Genomic DNA, 24,567 nt, shown 5'->3' with positions numbered 1-24,567 from the left:
CTAACACACACACACACAGACCAGAGGGAATCTCCCCGCTGTGTTTACAGTGTCACCAACACACACACACACAGACCAGAGGGAATCTCCCCGCTGTGTTTACAGTGTCACTAACACACACTCACAGACCAGAGGGAATCTCCCCGCTGTGTTTACAGTGTCAATAACACACACACACACACAGACCAGAGGGAATCTCCCCGCTGTGTTTACAGTGTCACTAACACACACACACAGACCAGAGGGAATCTCCCCGCTGTGTTTACAGTGTCACTAACACACACACACAGACCAGAGGGAATCTCCCCGCTGTGTTTACAGTGTCACTAACACACACACACAGACCAGAGGGAATCTCCCCGCTGTGTTTACAGTGTCACTAACACACACACACAGACCAGAGGGAATCTCCCCGCTGTGTTTACAGTGTCACTAACACACACACACAGACCAGAGGGAATCTCCCCGCTGTGTTTACAGTGTCACTAACACACACACACAGACCAGAGGGAATCTCCCCGCTGTGCTTACAGTGTCACTAACACACACACACACAGACCAGAGGGAATCTCCCCGCTGTGTTTACAGTGTCACTTGCACACACACACACAGACCAGAGGGAATCTCCCCGCTGTGTTTACAGTGTCACTAACACACACACACACAGACCAGAGGGAATCTCCCCGCTGTGTTTACAGTGTCACTAACACACACACACACAGACCAGAGGGAATCTCCCCGCTGTGTTTACAGAGTCACTAACACACACACATAGACCAGAGGCAATCTCCCCGCTGTGTTTACAGTGTCACTAACACACATACACAGACCAGAGGGAATCTCCCGGTGTTTGCAGTGTCACTAACACACACACACAGACCAGAGGGAATCTCCCCGCTGTGTTTACAGTGTCACTAACACACACACACAGACCAGAGGGAATCTCCCCGCTGTGTTTACAGTGTCACTAACACACACACACAGACCAGAGGGAATCACCTCGCTGTGTTTACAGTGTCACTAACACACACACACACAGACCAGAGGGAATCTCCCCGCTGTGTTTACAGTGTCACTAACACACACACACAGACCAGAGGGAATCTCCCCGCTGTGTTTACAGTGTCACTAACACACACACACAGACCAGAGGGAATCTCCCTGCTGTGTTTAGTGTCACTAACACACACACACAGACCAGAGGGAATCTCCCCGCTGTGTTTACAGTGTCACTAACACACACACACAGACCAGAGGGAATCTCCCCGCTGTGTTTACAGTGTCACTAACATACACACACAGACCAGAGGGAATCTCCCCGCTGTGCTTACAGTGTCACTAACACACACACACAGACCAGAGGGAATCTCCCCGCTGTGTTTACAGTGTCACTTGCACACACACACACAGACCAGAGGGAATCTCCCCGCTGTGTTTACAGTTTCACTAACACACACACCCACAGAGGGAATCTCCCTGCTGTGTTTACAATGTCACTAACACACACACACACACAGACCAGAGGGAATCCCCCCGCTGTGTTTACAGTGTCACTAACACACACACACAGACCAGAGGGAATCTCCCCACTGTGTTTACAGTGTCACTAACACACACACACAGACACACACACACACACAGACGAGAGGGAATCTCCCCGCTGTGTTTACAGTGTCACTAACACACACACACAGACCAGAGGGAATCTCCCCACTGTGTTTACAGTGTCACTAACACACACACACACACACACACACACACACAGACGAGAGGGAATCTCCCCGCTGTGTTTACAGTGTCACTAACACACACACACACACACACACACACACACAGACGAGAGGGAATCTCCCCGCTGTGTTTACAGTGTCACTAACACACACACACACACACACACACACACACACACAGACGAGAGGGAATCTCCCCGCTGTGTTTACAGTGTCACTAACACACACACACAGACCAGAGGGAATCTCCCCACTGTGTTTACAGTGTCACTAACACACACACACAGACAGACCAGAGGGAATCTCCCCGCTGTGTTTACAGTGTCACTAACACACACACACAGACCAGAGGGAATCTCCCCGCTGTGGTTACACTGTCACTAACACACACAGACCAGAGGGAATCTCCCCGCTGTGTTTACAGTGTCACTACACACACACACACACACACACACACACACACACACACACACACAGACCAGCGGGAATCTCCCCGCTGTGTTTACAGTGTCACTAACACACACACACAAACCAGAGGGAATCTCCCCGCTGTGTTTACAGTGTCACTAAGACACACACACAGACCAGTGGGAAACTCCCCGCTGTGTTTACAGTGTCACTAACACACACAGACCAGAGGGAATCACCTCGCTGTGTTTACAGTGTCACTAACACACACACACACAGACCAGAGGGAATCTCCCCGCTGTGTTTACAGTGTCACTAACACACACACACAGACCAGAGGGAATCTCCCCGCTGTGTTTACAGTGTCAATAACACACACACACACACACAGACCAGAGGGAATCTCCCCGCTGTGTTTACAGTGTCACTAACACACACACACACAGACCAGAGGGAATCTCCCCGCTGTGTTTACAGTGTCACTAACACACACACACAGACCAGAGGGAATCTCCCCGCTGTGTTTACAGTGTCACTAACACACACACACAGACCAGAGGGAATCTCCCCGCTGTGTTTACAGTGTCACTAACACACACACACAGACCAGAGGGAATCTCCCCGCTGTGTTTACAGTGTCACTAACACACACACACACAGACCAGAGGGAATCTCCCCGCTGTGTTTACAGTGTCACTAACACACACACACACAGACCAGAGGGAATCTCCCCGCTGTGCTTACAGTGTCACTAACACACACACACACAGACCAGAGGGAATCTCCCCGCTGTGTTTACAGTGTCACTGGCACACACACACACAGAGCAGAGGGAATCTCCCCGCTGTGTTTACCGTGTCACTAACACACACACACACAGACCAGAGGGAATCTCCCCGCTGTGTTTACAGTGTCACTAACACACACACACACAGACCAGAGGGAATCTCCCCGCTGTGTTTACAGAGTCACTAACACACACACATAGACCAGAGGGAATCTCCCCGCTGTGTTTACAGTGTCACCAACACACACACACACAGACCAGAGGGAATCTCCCCGCTGTGTTTACACTGTCGCTAACATACATACACAGACCAGAGGGAATCTCCCCGTGTTTACAGTGTCACTAACACACACACACAGACCAGAGGGAATCTCCCCACTGTGTTTACAGTGTCACTAACACACACACACAGACCAGAGGGAATCTCCCCGCTGTGTTTACAGTGTCACTAACACACACACACAGACCAGAGGGAATCTCCCCGCTGTGTTTACAGTGTCACTAACACACACACACAGACAGACCAGAGGGAATCTCCCCGCTGTGTTTACAGTGTCACTAACACACACACACAGACCAGAGGGAATCTCCCCGCTGTGTTTACAGTGTGACTAACACACACACACAGACCAGAGGGAATCTCCCCGCTGTGTTTACAGTGTCACTAACATACACACGCAGGCCAGAGGGAATCTCCCCGCTGTGTTTGCAGTGTCACTAACACACACACACAGACCAGAGGGAATCTCCCCGCTGTGATTACAGTGTCACTAACACACACACACACAGACCAGAGAGAATCTCCCCGCTGTGTTTGCAGTGTCACTAACACACACACACAGACCAGAGGGAATCTCCCCGCTGTGTTTACAGTGTCACTAACATACACACACAGGCCAGAGGGAATCTCCCCGCTGTGTTTACAGTGTCACTAACACACACACACAGACCAGAGGGAATCTCCCCGCTGTGCTTACAGTGTCACTAACACACACACACACACAGACCAGAGGGAATCTCCCCGCTGTGTTTCCAGTGTCACTAACACACACACACACAGACCAGAGGGAATCTCCCCGCTGTGTTTACAGTGTCACTAACACACACACACACAGACCAGAGGGAATCTCCCCGCTGTGTTTACAGTGTCACCAACACACACACACACAGACCAGAGGGAATCTCCCCGCTGTGTTTGCAGTGTCACTAACACACACACACAGCCCAGAGGGAATCTCCCCTCTGTGTTTACAGTGTCACTAACACACACACACAGACCAGAGGGAATCTCCCCGCTGTGTTTACAGTGTCACTAACACGCACACACGGACCAGAGGGAATCTCCCCGCTGTGTTCACAGTGTCACTAACACACACACACAGACCAGAGGGAATCTCCCCGCTGTGTTTACAGTGTCACTAACACACACTCACAGACCAGAGGGAATCTCCCCGCTGTGTTTACAGTGTCAATAACACACACACACACACAGACCAGAGGGAATCTCCCCGCTGTGTTTACAGTGTCACTAACACACACACACAGACCAGAGGGAATCTCCCCGCTGTGTTTACAGTGTCACTAACACACACACACAGACCAGAGGGAATCTCCCCGCTGTGTTTACAGTGTCACTAACACACACACACAGACCAGAGGGAATCTCCCCGCTGTGTTTACAGTGTCACTAACACACACACACAGACCAGAGGGAATCTCCCCGCTGTGTTTACAGTGTCACTAACACACACACACAGACCAGAGGGAATCTCCCCGCTGTGTTTACAGTGTCACTAACACACACACACAGACCAGAGGGAATCTCCCCGCTGTGCTTACAGTGTCACTAACACACACACACACAGACCAGAGGGAATCTCCCCGCTGTGTTTACAGTGTCACTTGCACACACACACACAGACCAGAGGGAATCTCCCCGCTGTGTTTACAGTGTCACTAACACACACACACACAGACCAGAGGGAATCTCCCCGCTGTGTTTACAGTGTCACTAACACACATACACAGACCACAGGGAATCTCCCCGCTGTGTTTACAGTGTCACTAACACACACACACAGACCAGAGGGAATCTCCCCGCTGTGTTTACAGTGTCACTAACACACACACACACAGACCAGCGGGAATCACCCCGCTGTGTTTGCAGTGTCACTAACACACACACGCAGACCAGAGGGAATCTCCCCGCTGTGTTTACAGTGTCACTAACACACACACACACAGACCAGAGGGAATCTCCCCGCTGTTTACATTGTCACTAACACACACACACACACAGACCAGAGGGAATGTCCCCGCTGTGTTTACAGTGTCACTAACACACACACACAGACCAGAGGGAATCTCCCCGCTGTGTTTACAGTGTCACCAACACACACACACACACAGACCAGAGGGAATCGCCCCGCTGTGTTTACAGTGTCACTGACACACATACACAGACCAGAGGGAATCTCCCCGTGTTTGCAGTGTCACTAACACACACACACAGACCAGAGGGAATCTCCCCGCTGTGTTTACAGTGTCACTAACACACACACACAGACCAGAGGGAATCTCCCCGCTGTGTTTACAGTGTCACGAACACACACACACACAGACCAGAGGGAATCTCCCCGCTGTGTTTACAGTGTCACTAACACACACACACAGACCAGAAGGAATCTCCCCGCTGTGTTTACAGTGTCACTAACACACACACAGACCAGAGGGAATCTCCCCGCTGTGTTTACAGTGTCACTAACACACACACACACACAGACAGACCAGAGGGAATCTCCCCGCTGTGTTTACAGTGTCACTAACACACACACATACAGACCAGAGGGAATCTCCCCGCTGTGTCTACAGTGTCACTAACACACACACACAGACCAGAGGGAATCTCCCCGCTGTGTTTACAGTGTCACTAACACACACACACAGACCAGAGGGAATCACCCCGCTGTGTTTACAGTGTCAGTAACACACACACACAGACCAGAGGGAATCTCCCCGCTGTGTTTACAGTGTCACTAACACACACACAGACCAGAGGGAATCTCCCCGCTGTGTTTACAGTGTCACTAACACGCACACACAGACCAGAGGGAATCACCTCGCTGTGTTTACAGTGTCACTAACACACACACACGGACCAGAGGGAATCTCCCCGCTGTGTTTACAGAGTCACTAACACACACACACAGACCAGAGGGAATCTCCCCGCTGTGTTCAGTGTCACTAACACACACACACAGACCAGAGGGAATCTCCCCGCTGTGTTTACAGTGTCACTAACACACACACACACAGACCAGAGGGAATCTCCCCGCTGTGTTTACAGTGTCACTAACACACACACAGGCCAGAGGGAATCTCCCCGCTGTGTTTACAGAGTCACTTGCACACACACACAGACCAGAGGGAATCTCCCCGCTGTGTTTACAGTGTCACCAACACACACACACACAGACCAGAGGGAATCTCCCCGCTGTGTTTACAGTGTCACTAACACACACACACAGACCAGAGGGAATCTCCCCGCTGTGTTTACAGTGTCACTAACACACACACACAGACCAGAGGGAATCTCCCTGCTGTGTTTACAGTGTCACTAACACACACACACAGACCAGAGGGAGTCTCCCCGCTGTGTTTACAGTGTCACTAACACACACACACAGACCAGAGGGAATCTCCCCGCTGTGTTTACAGTGTCACTAACACACACACACACAGACCAGAGGGAATCCCCCCGCTGTGTTTACAGTGTCACTAACACGCACACACGGACCAGAGGGAATCTCCCCGCTGTGTTTACAGTGTCACTAACACACACACACGGACCAGAGGGAATTTCCCCGCTGTGTTTACAGTGTCACTAACACACACACACAGACCAGAGGGAATCTCCCCGCTGTGTTTACAGTGTCACTAACACACACACACACAGACCAGAGGGAATCTCCCCGCTGTGTTTACAGTGTCACTAACACACACACACACAGACCAGAGGGAATCCCCCCGCTGTGTTTACAGTGTCACTAACACACGCACACACAGACCAGAGGGAATCTCCCCGCTGTGTTTACAGTGTCACTAACACACACACACAGACCAGAGGGAATCTCCCCGCTGTGTTTACAGTGTCACTAACACACACACACAGACCAGAGGGAATCTCCCCGCTGTGTTTACAGTGTCACTAACACACACACACAGACCAGAAGGAATCTCCCCGCTGTGTTTACAGTGTCACTAACACACACACACAGACCAGAGGGAATCTCCCCGCTGTGTTTACAGTGTCACTAACACACACACACACACAGACCAGAGGGAATCTCCCCGCTGTGTTTACAGTGTCACTAACACACACACACACAGACAGACCAGAGGGAATCTCCCCGCTGTGTTTACAGTGTCACTAACACACACACACACAGACCAGAGGGAATCTCCCCGCTGTGTCTACAGTGTCACTAACACACACACACAGACCATTGGGAATCTCCCCGCTGTGTTTACAGTGTCACTAACACACACACACAGACCAGAGGGAATCTCCCCGCTGTGTTTACAGTGTCACTAACACACACACACAGACCAGAGGCAATCTCCCCGCTGTGTTTACAGTGTCACTAACACACACACACAGACCAGAGGGAATCTCCCCGCTGTGTTTACAGTGTCACTAACACACACACACACAGACCAGAGGGAATCTCCCCGCTGTGTTTACAGTGTCACTAACACACACACACACACAGGCCAGAGGGAATCTCCCCGCTGTGTTTACAGAGTCACTTGCACACACACACAGACCAGAGGGAATCTCCCCGCTGTGTTTACAGTGTCACCAACACACACACACACAGACCAGAGGGAATCTCCCCGCTGTGTTTACAGTGTCACTAACACACACACACAGACCAGAGGGAATCTCCCCGCTGTGTTTACAGTGTCACTAACACACACACACAGACCAGAGGGAATCTCCCTGCTGTGTTTACAGTGTCACTAACACACACACACAGACCAGAGGGAGTCTCCCCGCTGTGTTTACAGTGTCACTAACACGCACACACGGACCAGAGGGAATCTCCCCGCTGTGTTTACAGTGTCACTAACACACACACACGGACCAGAGGGAATTTCCCCGCTGTGTTTACAGTGTCACTAACACACACACACAGACCAGAGGGAATCTCCCCGCTGTGTTTACAGTGTCACTAACACACACACACACAGACCAGAGGGAATCTCCCCGCTGTGTTTACAGTGTCACTAACACACACACACAGACCAGAGGGAATCTCCCCGCTGTGTTTACAGTGTCACTAACACACACACACAGACCAGAGGGAATCTCCCCGCTGTGTTTACAGTGTCACTAACACACACACACAGACCAGAGGGAATCTCCCCGCTGTGTTTACAGTGTCACTAACACACACACACAGACCAGAAGGAATCTCCCCGCTGTGTTTACAGTGTCACTGACACACACACAGACCAGAGGGAATCTCCCCGCTGTGTTTACAGTGTCACTAACACACACACACACAGACCAGAGGGAATCTCCCCGCTGTGTTTACAGTGTCACTGACACACACACACACACACAGACCAGAGGGAATCTCCCCGCTGTGTTTACAGTGTCACTAACACACACACACACAGACCAGAGGGAATCTCCCCGCTGTGTCTACAGTGTCACTAACACACACACACAGACCATGGGGAATCTCCCCGCTGTGTTTACAGTGTCACTAACACACACACACAGACCAGAGGGAATCTCCCCGCTGTGTTTACAGTGTCACTAACACACACACACACAGACCAGAGGCAATCTCCCCGCTGTGTTTACAGTGTCACTAACACACACACACAGACCAGAGGGAATCTCCGCGCTGTGTTTACAGTGTCACTAGCACACACACACACAGACCAGCGGGAGTCTCCCCGCTGTGTTTACAGTGTCACTAACACACACACGCAAACCAGAGAGAATCTCCCCGCTGTGTTTACAGTGTCACTAACACACACACACAGACCAGAGGGAATCTCCCCGCTGTGTTTACAGTGTCACTAACACACACACACAGACCAGAGGGAATCTCCCCGCTGTGTTTACAGTGTCACTAACACACACACACACACAGACCAGAGGGAATCTCCCCGCTGTGTTTACAGTGTCACTAACACACACACACACAGACCAGAGGGAATCCCCCCGCTGTGTTTACAGTGTCACTAACACACGCACACACAGACCAGAGGGAATCTCCCCGCTGTGTTTACAGTGTCACTAACACACACACACAGACCAGAGGGAATCTCCCCGCTGTGTTTACAGTGTCACTAACACACACACACAGACCAGAGGGAATCTCCCCGCTGTGTTTACAGTGTCACTAACACACACACACACAGACCAGAAGGAATCTCCCCGCTGTGTTTACAGTGTCACTAACACACACACAGACCAGAGGGAATCTCCCCGCTGTGTTTACAGTGTCACTAACACACACACACACAGACCAGAGGGAATCTCCCCGCTGTGTCTACAGTGTCACTAACACACACACACAGACCAGAGGGAATCTCCCCGCTGTGTTTACAGTGTCACTAACACACACACACAGACCAGAGGGAATCTCCCCGCTGTGTTTGCAGTGTCACTAACACACACACAGACCAGAGGAAATCTGCCCGCTGTGTTTACAGTGTCACTAACACACACACACAGACCATTGGGAATCTCCCCGCTGTGTTTAGTGTCACTAACACACACACACAGACCAGAGGGAATCTCCCCGCTGTGTTTACAGTGTCACTAACACACACACACAGACCAGAGGCAATCTCCCCGCTGTGTTTACAGTGTCACTAACACACACACACAGACCAGAGGGAATCTCCCCGCTGTGTTTACAGTGTCACTAACACACACACAGACCAGAGGGAATCTCCCCGCTGTGTTTACAGTGTCACTAACACACACACACAGACCAGAGGGAATCTCCCCGCTGTGTTTACAGTGTCACTAACACACACACACAGACCAGAGGCAATCTCCCCGCTGTGTTTACAGTGTCACTAACACACACACACAGACCAGAGGCAATCTCCCCGCTGTGTTTACAGTGTCACTAACACACACACACAGACCAGAGGGAATCTCCCCGCTGTGTTTACAGTGTCACTAACACACACACAGACCAGAGGGAATCTCCCCGCTGTGTTTACAGTGTCACTAACACACACACACAGACCAGAGGGAATCTCCCCGCTGTGTTTACAGTGTCACTAACACACACACAGATGGGCGGTGGATAAATACTAAACACGCCATTCCCTTGACGACTGCCCATCTTGGGCCACAGCCCGAGTCATGTAAACTCCGCGAGTTTCATCCCCTTACCTCCGTTCCTCACGAAAAAAGCACCCACCCACCCCGCCCCGGCCACCGAGACCGCAACCTATCTTCTCAAGGCTCCAATTCTCCAACACTGATGCCAGCCTCCTCAAATTTGCTTTGTTCCAACATGCAGTGAATGTCTGCCCATCCCTAGTTGCTCCCGAGAAGGTGGTGGAGCAGGCTCGAGGGGCTGAATGGTCTACTCCTTTTTCTATCCTGGCACGCTTTTCCCATCACTGGGACCCCCACGGGAAATTTCCATAAATAATCCCGGAAGTCTGGGCTATTTTCTTTTTGTTAAGCGGAAAGCCCAGAATGTTTTTTGCTTTGTCGCACTTTGTACCAAGTGTCACGGAAGATGTTAGATCAACTTGTATTCATACAGCGCCTTACAGGGTGGATTCTCAGAGCAGCAGTGATACCCGCCCTGCTGTATGCCTCAGAGACATGGACCATGTACAGCAGGCACCTCAAAGCACTGGAGAGGTACCACCAACGCTGCCTCCACAAGCTCCTGCAAATCCATTGGCAGGATAGGCGCACCAACGTCAGTGTTCTCGTCCAAGCCAACATCCCCAGCATCGAAGCTTTGACCACGCTCGATCAGCTCCGATGGACGGGTCACATTGTCCGCATGCCCGATACGAGATTCCCAAAACAAGCGCTCTACTTGGAGCTCCGACACGGCAAGGGAGCCCCAGGTGGGCAGAGGAAATGCTTCAAGGACACCCTCAAAGCCTCCTTGAAAAAGTGCAACATCCCCACCGACGCCTGGGAATCCCTGGCCCAAGACCGCACAAAGTGGAGGAGAAGCATCCGGGAAGGTGCCAGACAAAGTCAACATGGATTTACAAAAGGTAAATCATGCTTTCGATAAGGTCCCGCATAAGAGATTAGCGTGCAAAGTTAAAGCACATGGGATTGGGGGTAAGGCACTGTCTTGGATAGAAAAGTGGTTGGCAGACAGGAAGCAAAGAGTTGGAATAAACGGGTCTTTTTCCGAGTGGCAGGCAGTGACTAGTGGGGTACCGCAGGGATCGGTCCCAGGACCCCAGCTATTCACAATATATATAAGTCACACAACACCAGGTTATAGTCCAAGAGCTTTATTTGAAATCACAAGCTTTCGGAGCGCTGCTCCTTCGTCAAGTGAAGAGATGCATATAGACACAGCATATATAGTCAGAGAATACTGCCAGATGATTACAGGTAATCTTTCTAACTGCCCTTTATCACACCTCGGCAGAGAGATAATTGATGCGCTATCAATCACTCAAAAGACTGAGGTTAAGCGAGTAACTAACAGGCTTTTATTAACAAGAGAATGAAGGTGTGCCTCGAGTGGTCGACCAGTCCAGAATACAGAGGGACTGTGGAGCAGTCACCTTTATACCTGGACTCGTGGGAGGAGTCAGCAGAGGCATGTACACAGTGGAATACAAACAGTGGTTTACCACAATAATCATAGCAATCAAAGGTGTGAATGGTGTCCAAACAGGTCAGTCAGGAAAACATTACATCAAAGAACAATGAGGTGGGGTCACAACGGGTCAAATGTTGCAGATGCTGGGGTCTGTATGAAAAACAAAAAACAGACAAAAAATATAGAAAAAAATTTTTTTTTGCTGGAAGTCACAGCAGGTCCGGCCGCATGTGCGTAGAGAGAACAAGCCAACGACGACTCGAGTCTGGATGACTCTACGTCAGGTGGGGTTACATGTAGCATGACATGTACCCAAGATCCCGGTTGAGGCCGTCCTCATGAGTGCGGAACTTGGCTATCAATTTCTGCTCAACGATTTTGCGTTGTCGTGTGTCTCGAAGGCTGCCTTGGAGAATGCTTACCCGAAGATCGGAGGCTGAATGTCCTTGACTGCTGAAGTGTTCCCCGACTGGGAGGGAACACTCCTGCCTGGCGATTGCCGTGCGGTGTCCGTTCATCCGTTGTCGCAGTGTCTGCATGGTCTCGCCGATGTACCATGCTCCGGGGCATCCTTTCCTGCAAAGTATGAGGTAGCCAATGTTGGCCGAGTCACATGAGTATGTACCATGTACCTGGTGGGTGGTGTCTTCACGTGTGATGATGGTATCTGTGTTAATGATCTGGCATGTCTTGCAGAGGTTGCCGTGGCAGGGTTGTGTGGTGTCGTGGTCGCTGTTCTCCTGAAAGCTGGGTAATTTGCTGCGAACGATGGTCTGTTTGAGGTTAGGCGGCTGTTTGAAGGCGAGTAGTGGAGGTGTGGGGATGGCCTTAGCGAGGTGTTCGTCGTCATCGATGACATGTTGAAGGCTGCGAAGAACATGGCGTAGTTTCTCCGCTCCGGGGAAGTACTGGACGACGAAGGGTACTCTGTTGGTTGTGTCCCGTGTTTATCTTCTGAGGAGGTCTATGCGATTTTTCGCTGTGGCCCGTCGGAACTGTCGGTCGACGAGTCGAGCATCATATCCCATTCTTACGAGGGCGTCTTTCAGCGTCTGTAGGTGTCCATCGCGTTCCTCCTCGTCTGAGCAGAGCCTCAGTACTCAACACCAACAACAGCCAATCGCCAGACGCCATCCGACAACTCATCCGCTTCATCCTTGACCACAATGTCTTCACCTTCGACAACCAGTTCTTTACCCAAACACACGGAACAGCCATGGGGACCAAATTCACACCCCAATACGCCAACATCTTCACAAGTTCCAGCAAGACTTCTTCGCTGCACAGGACCTCCAACCAACGCTATACACCAGATACATCGACGACATTTTCTTCCTATGGACCCACGGCGAAGAATCACTGAAAAGACTACACGATAACATCAACAAGTTCCATCCCACCATCAAACTCACCATGGACTACTCCTCAGAATCGGTTTCATTCTTGGACACAAGAATCTTCATCAAAGACGGACACCTCAGCACTTCACTCTACCGCAAGCCCATGGACAACCTCACGATGCTCCACTTCTCCAGCTTCCACCCTAACCACGTTAAAGAAGCCATCCCCAATGGACAAGCCCTGCGAATACACAGGATCTGTGATTTCCAGCAAAAAAAAATTTTTTTTTTTATATTGTTTTTTGTTTGTCATACAGACCCCAGCATCTGCAACATTTGACCCCTTGTGACCCCACCTCATTGTTCTTTGATGTAATGTTTTCCTGACTGACCTGTTTGGACACCATTCACACCTTTGATTGCTGTGATTATCTCTCTGCCGAGGTGTGATAAAGGGCAGTTAGAAAGATTACCTGTAATCATCTGGCAGTGTTCTCTGACTATATATGCTGTGTCTATATGCATCTCTTCACTTCACCTGACGAAGGAGCAGCGCTCCGAAAGCTTGTGATTTCAAATAAAGCCGTTGGACTATAACCTGGTGTTGTGTGACTTCTTACATTTGTCCACCCCAGTCCAACACCGGCATCTCCACATCACAATATATATAAATGATCTAGACGAGGGAACTAGATGTAATATCTCCAAGTTTGCAGACGACACAAAGCTGGGTGGGCGTGTGTGCTGTGAGGAGGATGCAGAGAAACTCCAGTATGATTTGGACAGGTTGGGTGATTGGGCAGATGCATGGCAAATGCAGTATAATGTGGATAAATGCGAGGTTATCCACTTCGTTGGCAAAAACAGGAAGACAGATTATTATCTGAACGGCAATAGATTGGGAAAAGGGGACGTGCACCAGTCGTTGAAGGTAAGCATGCAGGTGCAGCAGGCGGTTAAGAAGGCAAATGGTATGTTGGCCTTAGTAGCGAGAGGATTCGGGTACAGGAGCAAGGATGTCTTGCTGCAGTTGTACAGGGCCTTGGTGAGACCATACCTTGAGTACTGTGTGCAGTTTTGGTCGCCTTATCTGAGGAAGGATGTTCTTGCCATGGAGAGAGTGCAGCGAAGATTCACCAGACTGATACATGGGATGGCAGGAATGACATATGAGGAGAGATTGGGTCGATTAGGCATATATTCACTAGAGTTTAGAAGAATGAGAGGGGATCTCATTGAAACTTATAAAATTCTAACAGGACTAGACAGACTAGATGCAGAAAGGATGTTCCCGATGGCCGGGGAGTCCAGAACCAGGGGTCGCAGTCTAAGGATAAGGGGTAAACCATTTAGGACTGAGATGAGGAGGAATTTCTTCACCCAGAGAGTGGTGAACCTGTGGAATTCTCTACCACACAGGGCAGTTGAGGCCAATTCATTAAATATATTCAAGAAGGAGTTGGATATATTTCTTGAGGCTAAAGGGATCAAAGGATATGGGGAGAAAGCAGGGACAGGGTACTGAGTTTGGATGATCAGCCATGATCTCATTAAATGGCGGAACGGGCTTGAGGGGCCGAATGGCCTAATCCTGCTCCTATCTTCTATGTTTCTATGAATGCCTCGAGTCTCTTCGCCGGGAGCAAGCGGAAGCCAAGCACAAGGAGCGCACGTGAACCCAAGCACCCCACCCACCTGCCCCTTCAACCACCGTCTGCCGCACCTGTGACAGAGACTGTAGGTCCCGCATTGGACTCATCAGTCACCTGAGAACTCATCATTAATGTGGAAGCAAGTCATCCTCGGTTCCGAGGGACTGCCTAAGAAGACGAGGAGGGTTCTGAGAGGATGTTTCCCCTAATGGGGGTATCTAGAATAAGGGGTCGCCCATTTAAGACCGAGATGAGGAGGAATTTCTTCTCTCAGAGGGTCGTGAATCTTTGGAATTCTCTTCCCCAGAGAGCTGTGGAGGCGGAGTCAGTGAATATATTCAAGGTGGAGATAGACATATATTTGAACGGTAAGGGAGTCAAGGGGTTTGGGGAGAGAGCGGGAAAGTGGAGTTGAGGCCTAGATTGGATCAGCCATGATCTTATTGAATGGCGGAGCAGGCTCGAGGGACCGATTGGCCGACTCCCGCTCCTATGTCTTATGCCTTTAACGCATTAAAACATCCCAAGGCACAGGAGCGATTTATCAAACACAATTTGACACCGAGCCACATCAGGAGATATTAGGACAGAAGAGGTAGGTTTGAAGGAGCGTCTTAAAGGAGGAGAGCGCGGCAGAGAGGCGGAGAGGTTTAGGAAGGGAACTCCAGAGCTTAGGGCCTAGGCAGCTGAAGGCACGGCCACCAAAGGTTGAACGATGAAAATCGGAGATGTGCAAGAGGGCAGAATTAGGAGAGCACAGAGATCTCGGAGGGTTGTGGGGCTGGAGGAGGTTGCAGGGATAGGGAGGGACGAGGCCATGGTAGGATTTGAAAGCAAGTCTGAGAATTTTAAAATCGAGGCGTTGCCGGACCGGGAGCCAGTGTAGGTCAGCGAGCACAGGGGTGACGGGTGAACGGGGCTTGGTGCAAGTCAGGACACAGGCAGCATTTTAAGATTCGCGCTGAACTTTCAGCAGAAGCTAAGAGGCGGGCCCCCTAATCCTGCCCCGCTCGTCCCCCAATCCTGCCCCCCCTTGTCCCCACCGCCCCCTCCGAACCAAACAACAGGGTGACTGCTCCAATACGAGGCAGCCAACCAGCTCGCCCTCCCGCAAGCACACACAAACACACACACACGGACTAACGCGTCCAACCGCAGCCTTACTCCGCGCCCTTCCAATAACCCCACCGTGGGTGTGGGGTGTCCGCGGGGAACTGGTCCCCCACTCCGAGGAGAAGGCGTAGCCCCTGTAAGCGCACGTGCCAATGCGTGGGGCGCGCACACGGAAACCCGCCTCACGGTAGTTGGGGGTGGGGAGTCGGTAGGGGATTAGTGGGAGGGGGGCACCCATATTGCTTCAGTGGATGGGGGCACCCATATTGCTTCAGTGGGTGGGGGCACCCATATTCCTTTAATGGGTGGGGGGCACCATATTCCTTTAATGGGTGGGGGCACCCATATTCCTTTAATGGGTGGGGGCACCCGTATTCTTTTAATAGGTGGGGGCACCTGTATTCCTTTAATGGGTGGGGGCACCATATTCCTTTAATGGGTGGGGGCACCCACATTCCTTTAATGGGTGGGGGCACCCATATTCCTTTAATGGGTGGGGGCACCCATATTCCTTTAATGGGTGGGGGCACCCACATTCCTTTAATGGGTGGGGGCACCCATATTGCTTTAGTGGGTGGGGGCACAGTGGAATCCATATTCCTTTCGTGGGTGCAGGGGCACCCATATTCCTTTCGTGGGTGCGGGGTCACCCATATTCCTTTAGTGGGTGGGGGGCACCCATATTCCTTTAGTGGGTGGGGGGGCACCCGTATTCCTTTAGTGGGTGGGGGCACCCATATTCCTTTAGTGGGTGGGGGGCACCCATATTCCTTTAGTGGGTGGGGGGCACCCATATTCCTTTAGTGGGTGGGGGGCACCCATATTCCTTTAGTGGGTGGGGGAGTCGCCCTCTGCCGCGGGCCGGGGGAAGCTCGGACTCCCAGCCCGGGGCTGCGGCCTAGTCCCTCTCCCGGGGCCCGGGCTCTGGGTGGGTGGGTGAGCGGCCGGGCCAGGGTGGCGCTGCCCCCCGGGTGAGGGAGGGTTGGGGAGGGCGGGGCGGGGCGGGGCGGTACTCACTCACTCACCGTGCGGGACGGTGCGGAACTCCGGGCTCCGGTGATCCGAGGACGGCGGCGGCGGCTGGCCGACCGAAAGCCCAGGCCCCGCAAACCCGCAACTCCCGGCCGCCGCCGCCTGGCCGACCAGCCGCAGCCCCGGAGTTTGCATCGGACAGAGAGAGAGAGAGAGAGACAATCACTCACACTGGCACCGGGTGGCTGTGTCACTGGATCCCACTGTCACTGGGTCTCTCTGGTACTGGAACTGGATCCCTCCGTCACTGGGTCCCTCTGGTACTGGAACTGGGTCACACTGGAACTGGATCCCACTGACACTGGGTCCCTCTGTCTCTGGGTCCCTCTGGTACTGGAAGTGGATCCCACTGGAACTGGGTCCCTCTGGTACTGGAACTGGATCCCTGTCACTGGGTCCCTCTGGTACTAGAAACAGAGAAACATAGAAGATAGGAGCAGGACTAGAACTGGATCCCACTGGAACTGGATCCCACTGACATTGGATCCCTCTGTCACTGGGTCCCTCTGTCACTGGAACTTGATCCCAATGACACTGGATCCCACTGTCACTGGGTCCCTCTGGTACTGAAATGTGATCTATCTGATGCTGGGTCCCTCTGGTAGTGGAACTGGATCCCACTGACACTGGGTCCCTCTGGTACTGGAACTTGATCCCACTGACACTGGGTCCCTCTGGTATTGGAACTGGATCCCACTGACACTGGATCCCTCTGACACTGGGTCCCTCTGGTACTGGAACTGGATCCCACCGACACTGGGTCCCTCTGTCACTGGATCCCTGATACTGGATCCCTCTGACACTGGATCCCTCTGTCACTGGGTCCCTCTGTCACTGGGTCCCACTGGAACTGGATTCCACTGACACTGGATCCCTCTGTCACTGGATCCCTCTGACACTGGGTCTATCTGACACTGGATCCCTCTGGCACTGGGTCTATCTGACACTGGATCCCACCGACACTGGGTCCCTCTGTCACTGGATCCCTCTGTCACTGGATCCCTCTGTCACTTGATCCCTCTGTCACTTGATCCCTCTGTCACTGGGTCCATCTGACACTGGATCCCTCTGACACTGGATCCCACTGGAACTGGGTCCCTCTGACACTGGGTCCCTCTGACACTGGGTCCATCTGACACTGGATCCATCTGACACTGGGTCCCTCTGACACTGGAACTGGGTCCCACTTGAACTGAATCCCTCTGTCACTGGATGGCTGGGGTATAGGACTCCCCAATATGCCTGTCTCAGGAGCAATGAAGACTCAGCCTTGGCTCAGCTGGTAGCACATCACCTCCGAGTTGTAAACTCGTGAGTTCAAACCCCACTCCAGGACTTCGGCAAATAACCTAGGCTCACACTCCATTACTCACACTCCCAGTACTCACACTCATGTTCAAATCCCTCCATGGTCTCGCCCTTCCCTCTCTGTAACGTCCTCCAGCCCTACTACCCTATCTCTGTAACCTCCTCCAGCCCTACAACCCTCCCTATCTCTGTAACCTCCTCCAGCCCTACAACCCTCCCTATCTCTGTTTCTTCCTCCAGCCCTACAAACCTCCCTATCTCTGTAACCTCCTCCAGCCCTACTATCCTCCCTATCCCTGTAACCTCCTCCACCACTACAACCCTCCCTATCTCTGTAACCTCCTCCACCACTACAACCCTCCCTATCTCTGTAACCTCCTCCAGCCCCTACAACCCTCCCTATCTCTGTAACCTCCTCCAGCCCCTACAACTCTCCCTATCTCTGTAACCTCCTCCAGCCCCTACAAACCTCCCTATCTCTGTAACCTCCTCCAGCCCTACAACCCTCCCTATCTCTGTAACATCCTCCAGCCCTACAACCCTCCCTATCTCTGTAACCTCCTCCAGCCCTACAACTCTCCCTGTCTCTGTAACCTCCTCCACCACTACAACCCTCCCTATCTCTGTAACCTCCTCCAGCCCTACAACTCTCCCTATATCTGTAACCTCCTCCAGCCCTACAACCCTCCCTATCTCTGTAACATCCTCCAGCCCTACAACTCTCCCTGTCTCTGTAACCTCCTCCAGCCCTACAACTCTCCCTATCTCTGTAACCTCCTCCAGCCCTACAACCCTCCCTATCTCTGTAACCTCCTCCAGCCCTACAACCCTCCCCATCTCTGTAACCTCCTCCAGCCCTACAACTCTCCCTATATCTGTAACATCCTCCAGCCCTACAACTCTCCCTATATCTGTAACCTCCTCCAGCCCTACACCCCTCCATATCTCTGTAACCTCCTCCAGCCCTACAACCCTCCCTATCTCTGTAACCGCCTCCAGCCCTACAACTCTCCCTATATCTGTAACCTCCTCCAGCCCTACAACCCTCCCTATCTCTGTAACATCCTCCAGCCCTACAACCCTCCCTATCTCTGTAACCTCCTCCAGCCCTACAACCCTCCCTATCTCTGTAACCTCCTCCAGCCCTACAACTCTCCCTATATCGGTAACCTCCTCCAGCCCCTACAACCCTCCCTATATCTGTAACATCCTCCAGCCCTACAACTCTCCCTGTCTCTGTAACCTCCTCCAGCCCTACAACTCTCCCTATATCGGTAACCTCCTCCAGCCCCTACAACCCTCCCTATATCTGTAACATCCTCCAGCCCTACAACTCTCCCTGTCTCTGTAACCTCCTCCAGCCCTACAACTCTCCCTATATCGGTAACCTCCTCCAGCCCCTACAACCCTCCCTATATCTGTAACATCCTCCAGCCCTACAACTCTCCCTGTCTCTGTAACCTCCTCCAGCCCTACAAACCACCGAGATCTCTGCACTCCTCTAATTCTGGCCCTGTGCATATCCCGCACCATTGGTGGCCGTGCCTTCGGCCGTCTGGGCACTAAGCTCTGGAATTCCCTCTGCCTCTCCCTCCTCCTTTAAGACCCTCCTTAAATCCTACCTCATCCACCAAGTTTTGGGTCACCTGTGCTAATATCTCCTTATGTGGTTCAGTGTCAATGTTTGTTCGACAACGTAGCTGTGAAGCGTCGTGGGACGTTTTACTGCGTTGAAGCCGCTATATAAATATAATAACTTGTTGCTGTTGTTCTTGAGTAGCCCCTTTAAAATAGCGGATAAAGAAATAGTGTATGTTAAATTTTCGTCCACTGATATCGCCAGCCATTTTCTAGTCTTTCCCGCCCAGCACCGAGCTCTATAAAGACGTTCAAGTTTTTTCCACGCAGTTTTTGTTAAGATAACATTGATTCTCATAGAGGGTAAAGGTCGACATGGAATTTAACCCTGAAAAGTGTGAGGTGATGCATTTTGGGAGGACTAACAAGGCAAGGGAATACACAATGAATGGTAGGACCCTAGGAAGGACAGAGGATCAGAGGGACCTTGGTGTGCATGTACATAGATCCCTGAAGGCAGCAGGACAGGTAGATAAGGTGGTTAAAAAGGCATATGGGATACTTGCCTTCATTAGCCAAGGCATAGAATATAAGAGCAGGGAGGTTATGTTGGAGCTGTACAAAACGCTGGTGAGGCCACAGCTGGAATACTGTGTGCAGTTCTGGTCACTACACAATATAGGAAGGATGTGATTGCATTGGAGAGGGTGCAGAGAAGATTCACCAGGATGTTACCTGGGCTGGAGCGCTTCAGCTATGAAGAGAGACTGGACAGGCTGGGGTTGTTTTCCTTGGAGCAGAGAAGGCTGAGGGGGGACCTGATCGAGGTGTACAAAATTATGAGGGGTATAGATAGGGTAGATAGAAAGGAACTTTTCCTCTTAGTAGAGGGGTCAATAACCAGGGGGCATAGTTTCAAGGTAAGGGGCAGGAGGTTTAGAGGGGATTTGAGGAAAAACTTTTTCACCCAGAGGGTGGTTGGAATCTGGAACTCACTGCCTGAAAGGGTGGTAGAGGCAGGAACTCTCACAACATTCAAGAAGCATTTAGATGAGCACTTGAAACGCCATAGCATACAAGGCTACGGACCAAGTGCTGGAAAATGGGTTTAGAATAGACAGGGTTTGATGGCCGGCGTGGACACGATGGGCCGAAGGGCCTCTTTCTGTGCTGTATAACTCTATGACTCTATGGTTGGGTTGATTGGCTTAGACCACGTGTTAACTTCCACCCATTTCTAAGATTGGAAAAGTAATTTTAGGAAACTTCTTTTTATCCAGCACCGACGGGACCGACGTGGTGCCGGTTCATCAAAAATTCCGGATAACCGAAAGCTATAGTAAAAGATACGGAGCTGAGAGCTCCGTATAAAGCAACAAACCCTGTTGCAACAGGTTCAAAACAATGGCCACAAGTTGCAAGCGTCTCTGTAGCTTAGCAACAGCTGCAGCCACACCCTTGCACAGCAACACATGGAGGAAGGCAAGTAATAAAAGTTACCTGAACCTACTCCTGAATTTTGCCGGTTAACCGACATTTCCGGTTATTTAGGTGCCGGTTAATCGAAAGTTTCCTGTTGTAGGTTGTGAAACGTCCTTGAGATGCCCTGAGGATTCCTTCGCCCTCCCTTTGTAGAGAGGGGAGAGTGGCAATCCACTGCTCACACTGGCATAACCAACTATTGGTCCTGAGGGTTCCTCTCTTGGGCCAGAGAGTCTCTCGAAGGCCAGACTGCAGACCAACGGCAAGAGGCAGTTATGCTCAGCAAGATGCTGCATAGACAACCACAGCCTTCCAACCATTGCAGGCAGAAGGGAGCAAAGCTCTGTGCCCATCACACCAGCGCGCAATCCAGGCTGGCACTCCAGTGCAGTACGGAGGGAGTGCTGCACTGTCGGAGGTGCAGTCATTCGCACGGGAGGTTAAACCGAGGCCGCACCGGCTTGATCAGATAAATGTAAAAGTAGGGTTGTATGGTGCAATATCAGTAAAGATCCCTATACCGCACTGTGTGATATTAGTAATAATCCCGATGCCGCACCGTGTGATATCAGTAATACTCCCGATACCACACTGTGTGATAATAGTAATAATCCTGACACCGCACTGTGTGATATTAGTAATACTCCCAATACCACACTGTGTGATAATAATAGTAATAATCCTGATGCAGCACCGTGTGATATTAGTAATATTCCTGACACCGCACTGTGATATTAGTAATAATCCCGACACCGCACTGTGTGATATTAGTAATAATCCCGATACCGCACCGTGTGATATAAGTAATAATCCCGACACCGCACTGTGTGATATTAGTAATAATCCCAACACCACACCATGTGATATTAGTAATAATCCCGACACTGCACTGTGTGATATTAGTAATAATCCCGACACCACTCTGTGTGATATTAGTAATAATCCCTATAAAGCACCATGTGATATTAGTAATAATCCCGATACCGCACCGTGATATTAGTAATAAACCCGATACCGCACCGTGTGATATTAGTAATAATCCCGATACCGCACCGTGTGATATTAGCAATAATCTTGATACAACACTGTGTGATATTAGAAATAATCGCGAAACCGCACTGTGTGATATTACTAATACTCCTGACATTGCATCGTGTGATATTAGTAATAATACCAATACTGCACCGTGTGATATTAGTAATAATCCCGACACCGCACCGTTTGATATTAGTAATAATCCCGATACCGCACTGGGATATTAGTAATAATCCCGATACCGTACTGTGTGATAGTAGTAATAATCCCGATAAAGCACCGTGTGATATTAGTAATAATCCCGATAAAGCACCGTGTGATTAGTAATAATCCCAATACCGCACTGCGTGATATTAGTAATAATCCCGATACAGCACTGTGATATTAGTAATAATCCCGATAAAGCACAGTGTGATATTAGTAATAATCCCGATAAAGCACCGTGTGATATTAGTAATAATCACAATACAGCACGGTGTGATATTAGTAATAATCCCGATAAAGCACCATGTGATATTAGTAATAATCCTGATACCGCACCGTCTGATATTAGTAATAATCCTGATACTGCACCATGTGATATTAGTAATAAACTTGATACAACACTCTGTGATATTAGAAATAATCCCGATACCGCACTGTGATACATTAGAAATAATCCCGACACCGCACTGTGTGATATTACATAGAAACATAGAAGATAGGAGCAGGAGTAGGCCATTCGGCCCTTTGAGACTGCTCCGCCATTCAATGAGATCATGGCTGATCATCCAAATTCAGTACGCTGTCCCTGCCTTCTCCCCATATCCCTTGATCCCTTTAGCCTTAAGAAATATATCCAACTCCTTCTTGAATATATTTAATGAACTGGCCTCCACCGCCCTCTGTGGCAGAGAATTCCACAGGTTCACCACTCTCTGGGTGAAGAAATTCCTCCTCATTTCAGTCCTAAATGGCTTACCCCTTCTCCTTAGACTATGACCCCTGGTTCTCGACTCCCCGGCCATCAGAAACATCCTTCCTGCATCTAGTCTGTCCAGGCCTGACAGAATTTTATAGGTTTCGATGAGATCCCCTCTCAATCTCCTAAACTCCAGTGAGTATAAGCCTAATCGACACAATCTCTCCTCATATATCATTCCTGCCATCCCAGGTATCAGCCTGGTGAATCTTCGCTGCACTCCTTCCATGGCAAGAACGTCCTTCCTCAGATAAGGTGACCAAAACTGCACACAATACTCAAGGTGTGGTCTCACCAAGGCCCTGTACAACTGCAGCAAGACATCCTTGTTCCTGTACTCGAACCCTCTTGCTACGAAGGCCAACATACCATTTGCCTTCTTAACCGCCTGCTGTACCTGCATGCTTACCTTCAGCGACGGGGGAAAAAGAACACCCAGGTCTCTTTGCACTTCCCCTTCTCCCAATCTATTGCCATTCAAAAAATAATCTGCCTTCCTGTTTTTGCCACCAAAGTGGATAACCTCACATTTATCCACATTATAGTGCATTTGCCATGTTTCTGCCCAATCACCCAACCTGTCCAAATCGTACTGGAGTTTCACGACATCCTCCTCACAGCATACCCTCCCACCCAGCTTTGTGTTGTCTGCAAATTTGGAGATATTACATCCAATTCCCTCGTCCAGATCATTAATATATATTGTGAACAGCTGGGGTCCTAGGACCGATCCTTGCGGTACCCCACTAGTCACTGCCTGCCACTCGGAAAACGACCCGTTTATTCCAACTCTTTGCTTTCTGTCCGCCAACCAGTTCTCTATCCAAGTCAATACCTTGCCCCCAATCCCATGTGCCTTAATTTTGCACACTAATCTCTTATGCGGGACCTTATCGAAAGCCTTCTGAAAGTCCAAATACACCACATCCACTGGTTCTCCCTTATCTATTTTACCAGTTACATCCTCAAAAAATTCCAGTAGATTAGTCAAGCATGATTTACTTTTTGTAAATCCATGTTGACTTTGTCCGATCCTGTCACTGCTTTCCAAGTGCTCTGCTATTACATCTTTTATAATGGACTCTAGCATTTTCCCCACTACCGATGTCAGGCTTACCGGTCTGTAATTCCCCGCTTTTTCTCTACCACCTTTTTTGAATAGTGGGGTAACATTAGCTACCCTCCAATCCATGGGTACTGTTCCAGAGTCTATCGAGTTCTGGAAGATGACCAGCAATGCATCTACTATTTCTAGGGCCACTTCCTTAAGTACCCTAGGATGTAGATTA

The 24,567-nt window shown here is 50.6% G+C and overlaps 1 protein-coding gene across 9 annotated transcripts in view; it reads right to left on the bottom strand.

Annotated features, from left to right (window-relative positions):
* LOC147096443 (uncharacterized) overlaps positions 1–24,567 on the bottom strand; it is a 184,874-nt gene that overhangs the window by 70,057 nt on the left and 90,250 nt on the right. For 4 of the 9 annotated variants that reach the window (XM_085975225.1, XM_085975230.1, XM_085975223.1 and 1 more), the window contains exon 1: positions 16,908–17,056. The exons of 1 other annotated variant lie outside the window; for it this stretch is intronic. Coding sequence is in view for 2 of the 8 variants with exons in the window: in XM_085975222.1 (XP_085831348.1) it covers positions 13,190–13,218 (29 nt within the window). In the remaining 6 variants the exon portion in view is untranslated. Of the gene's footprint in view, positions 1–13,189; positions 13,376–16,899; positions 17,057–17,084; positions 17,319–24,567 lie in introns of those variants that run through there. 4 more of the 9 variants (XM_085975222.1, XM_085975221.1, XM_085975227.1 and 1 more) reach the window with 4 other exon arrangements.

Source organism: Somniosus microcephalus, unplaced genomic scaffold (genome assembly GCF_052327205.1).
Source record: "Somniosus microcephalus isolate GS21.2 unplaced genomic scaffold, FLI_Smic_1.0 unresolved_chr1, whole genome shotgun sequence".
Lineage (NCBI taxonomy): Eukaryota > Metazoa > Chordata > Chondrichthyes > Squaliformes > Somniosidae > Somniosus > Somniosus microcephalus.
Note: the sequence above shows the minus strand (reverse complement) of the source record. Positions and strands in the feature narration are given on the sequence as shown.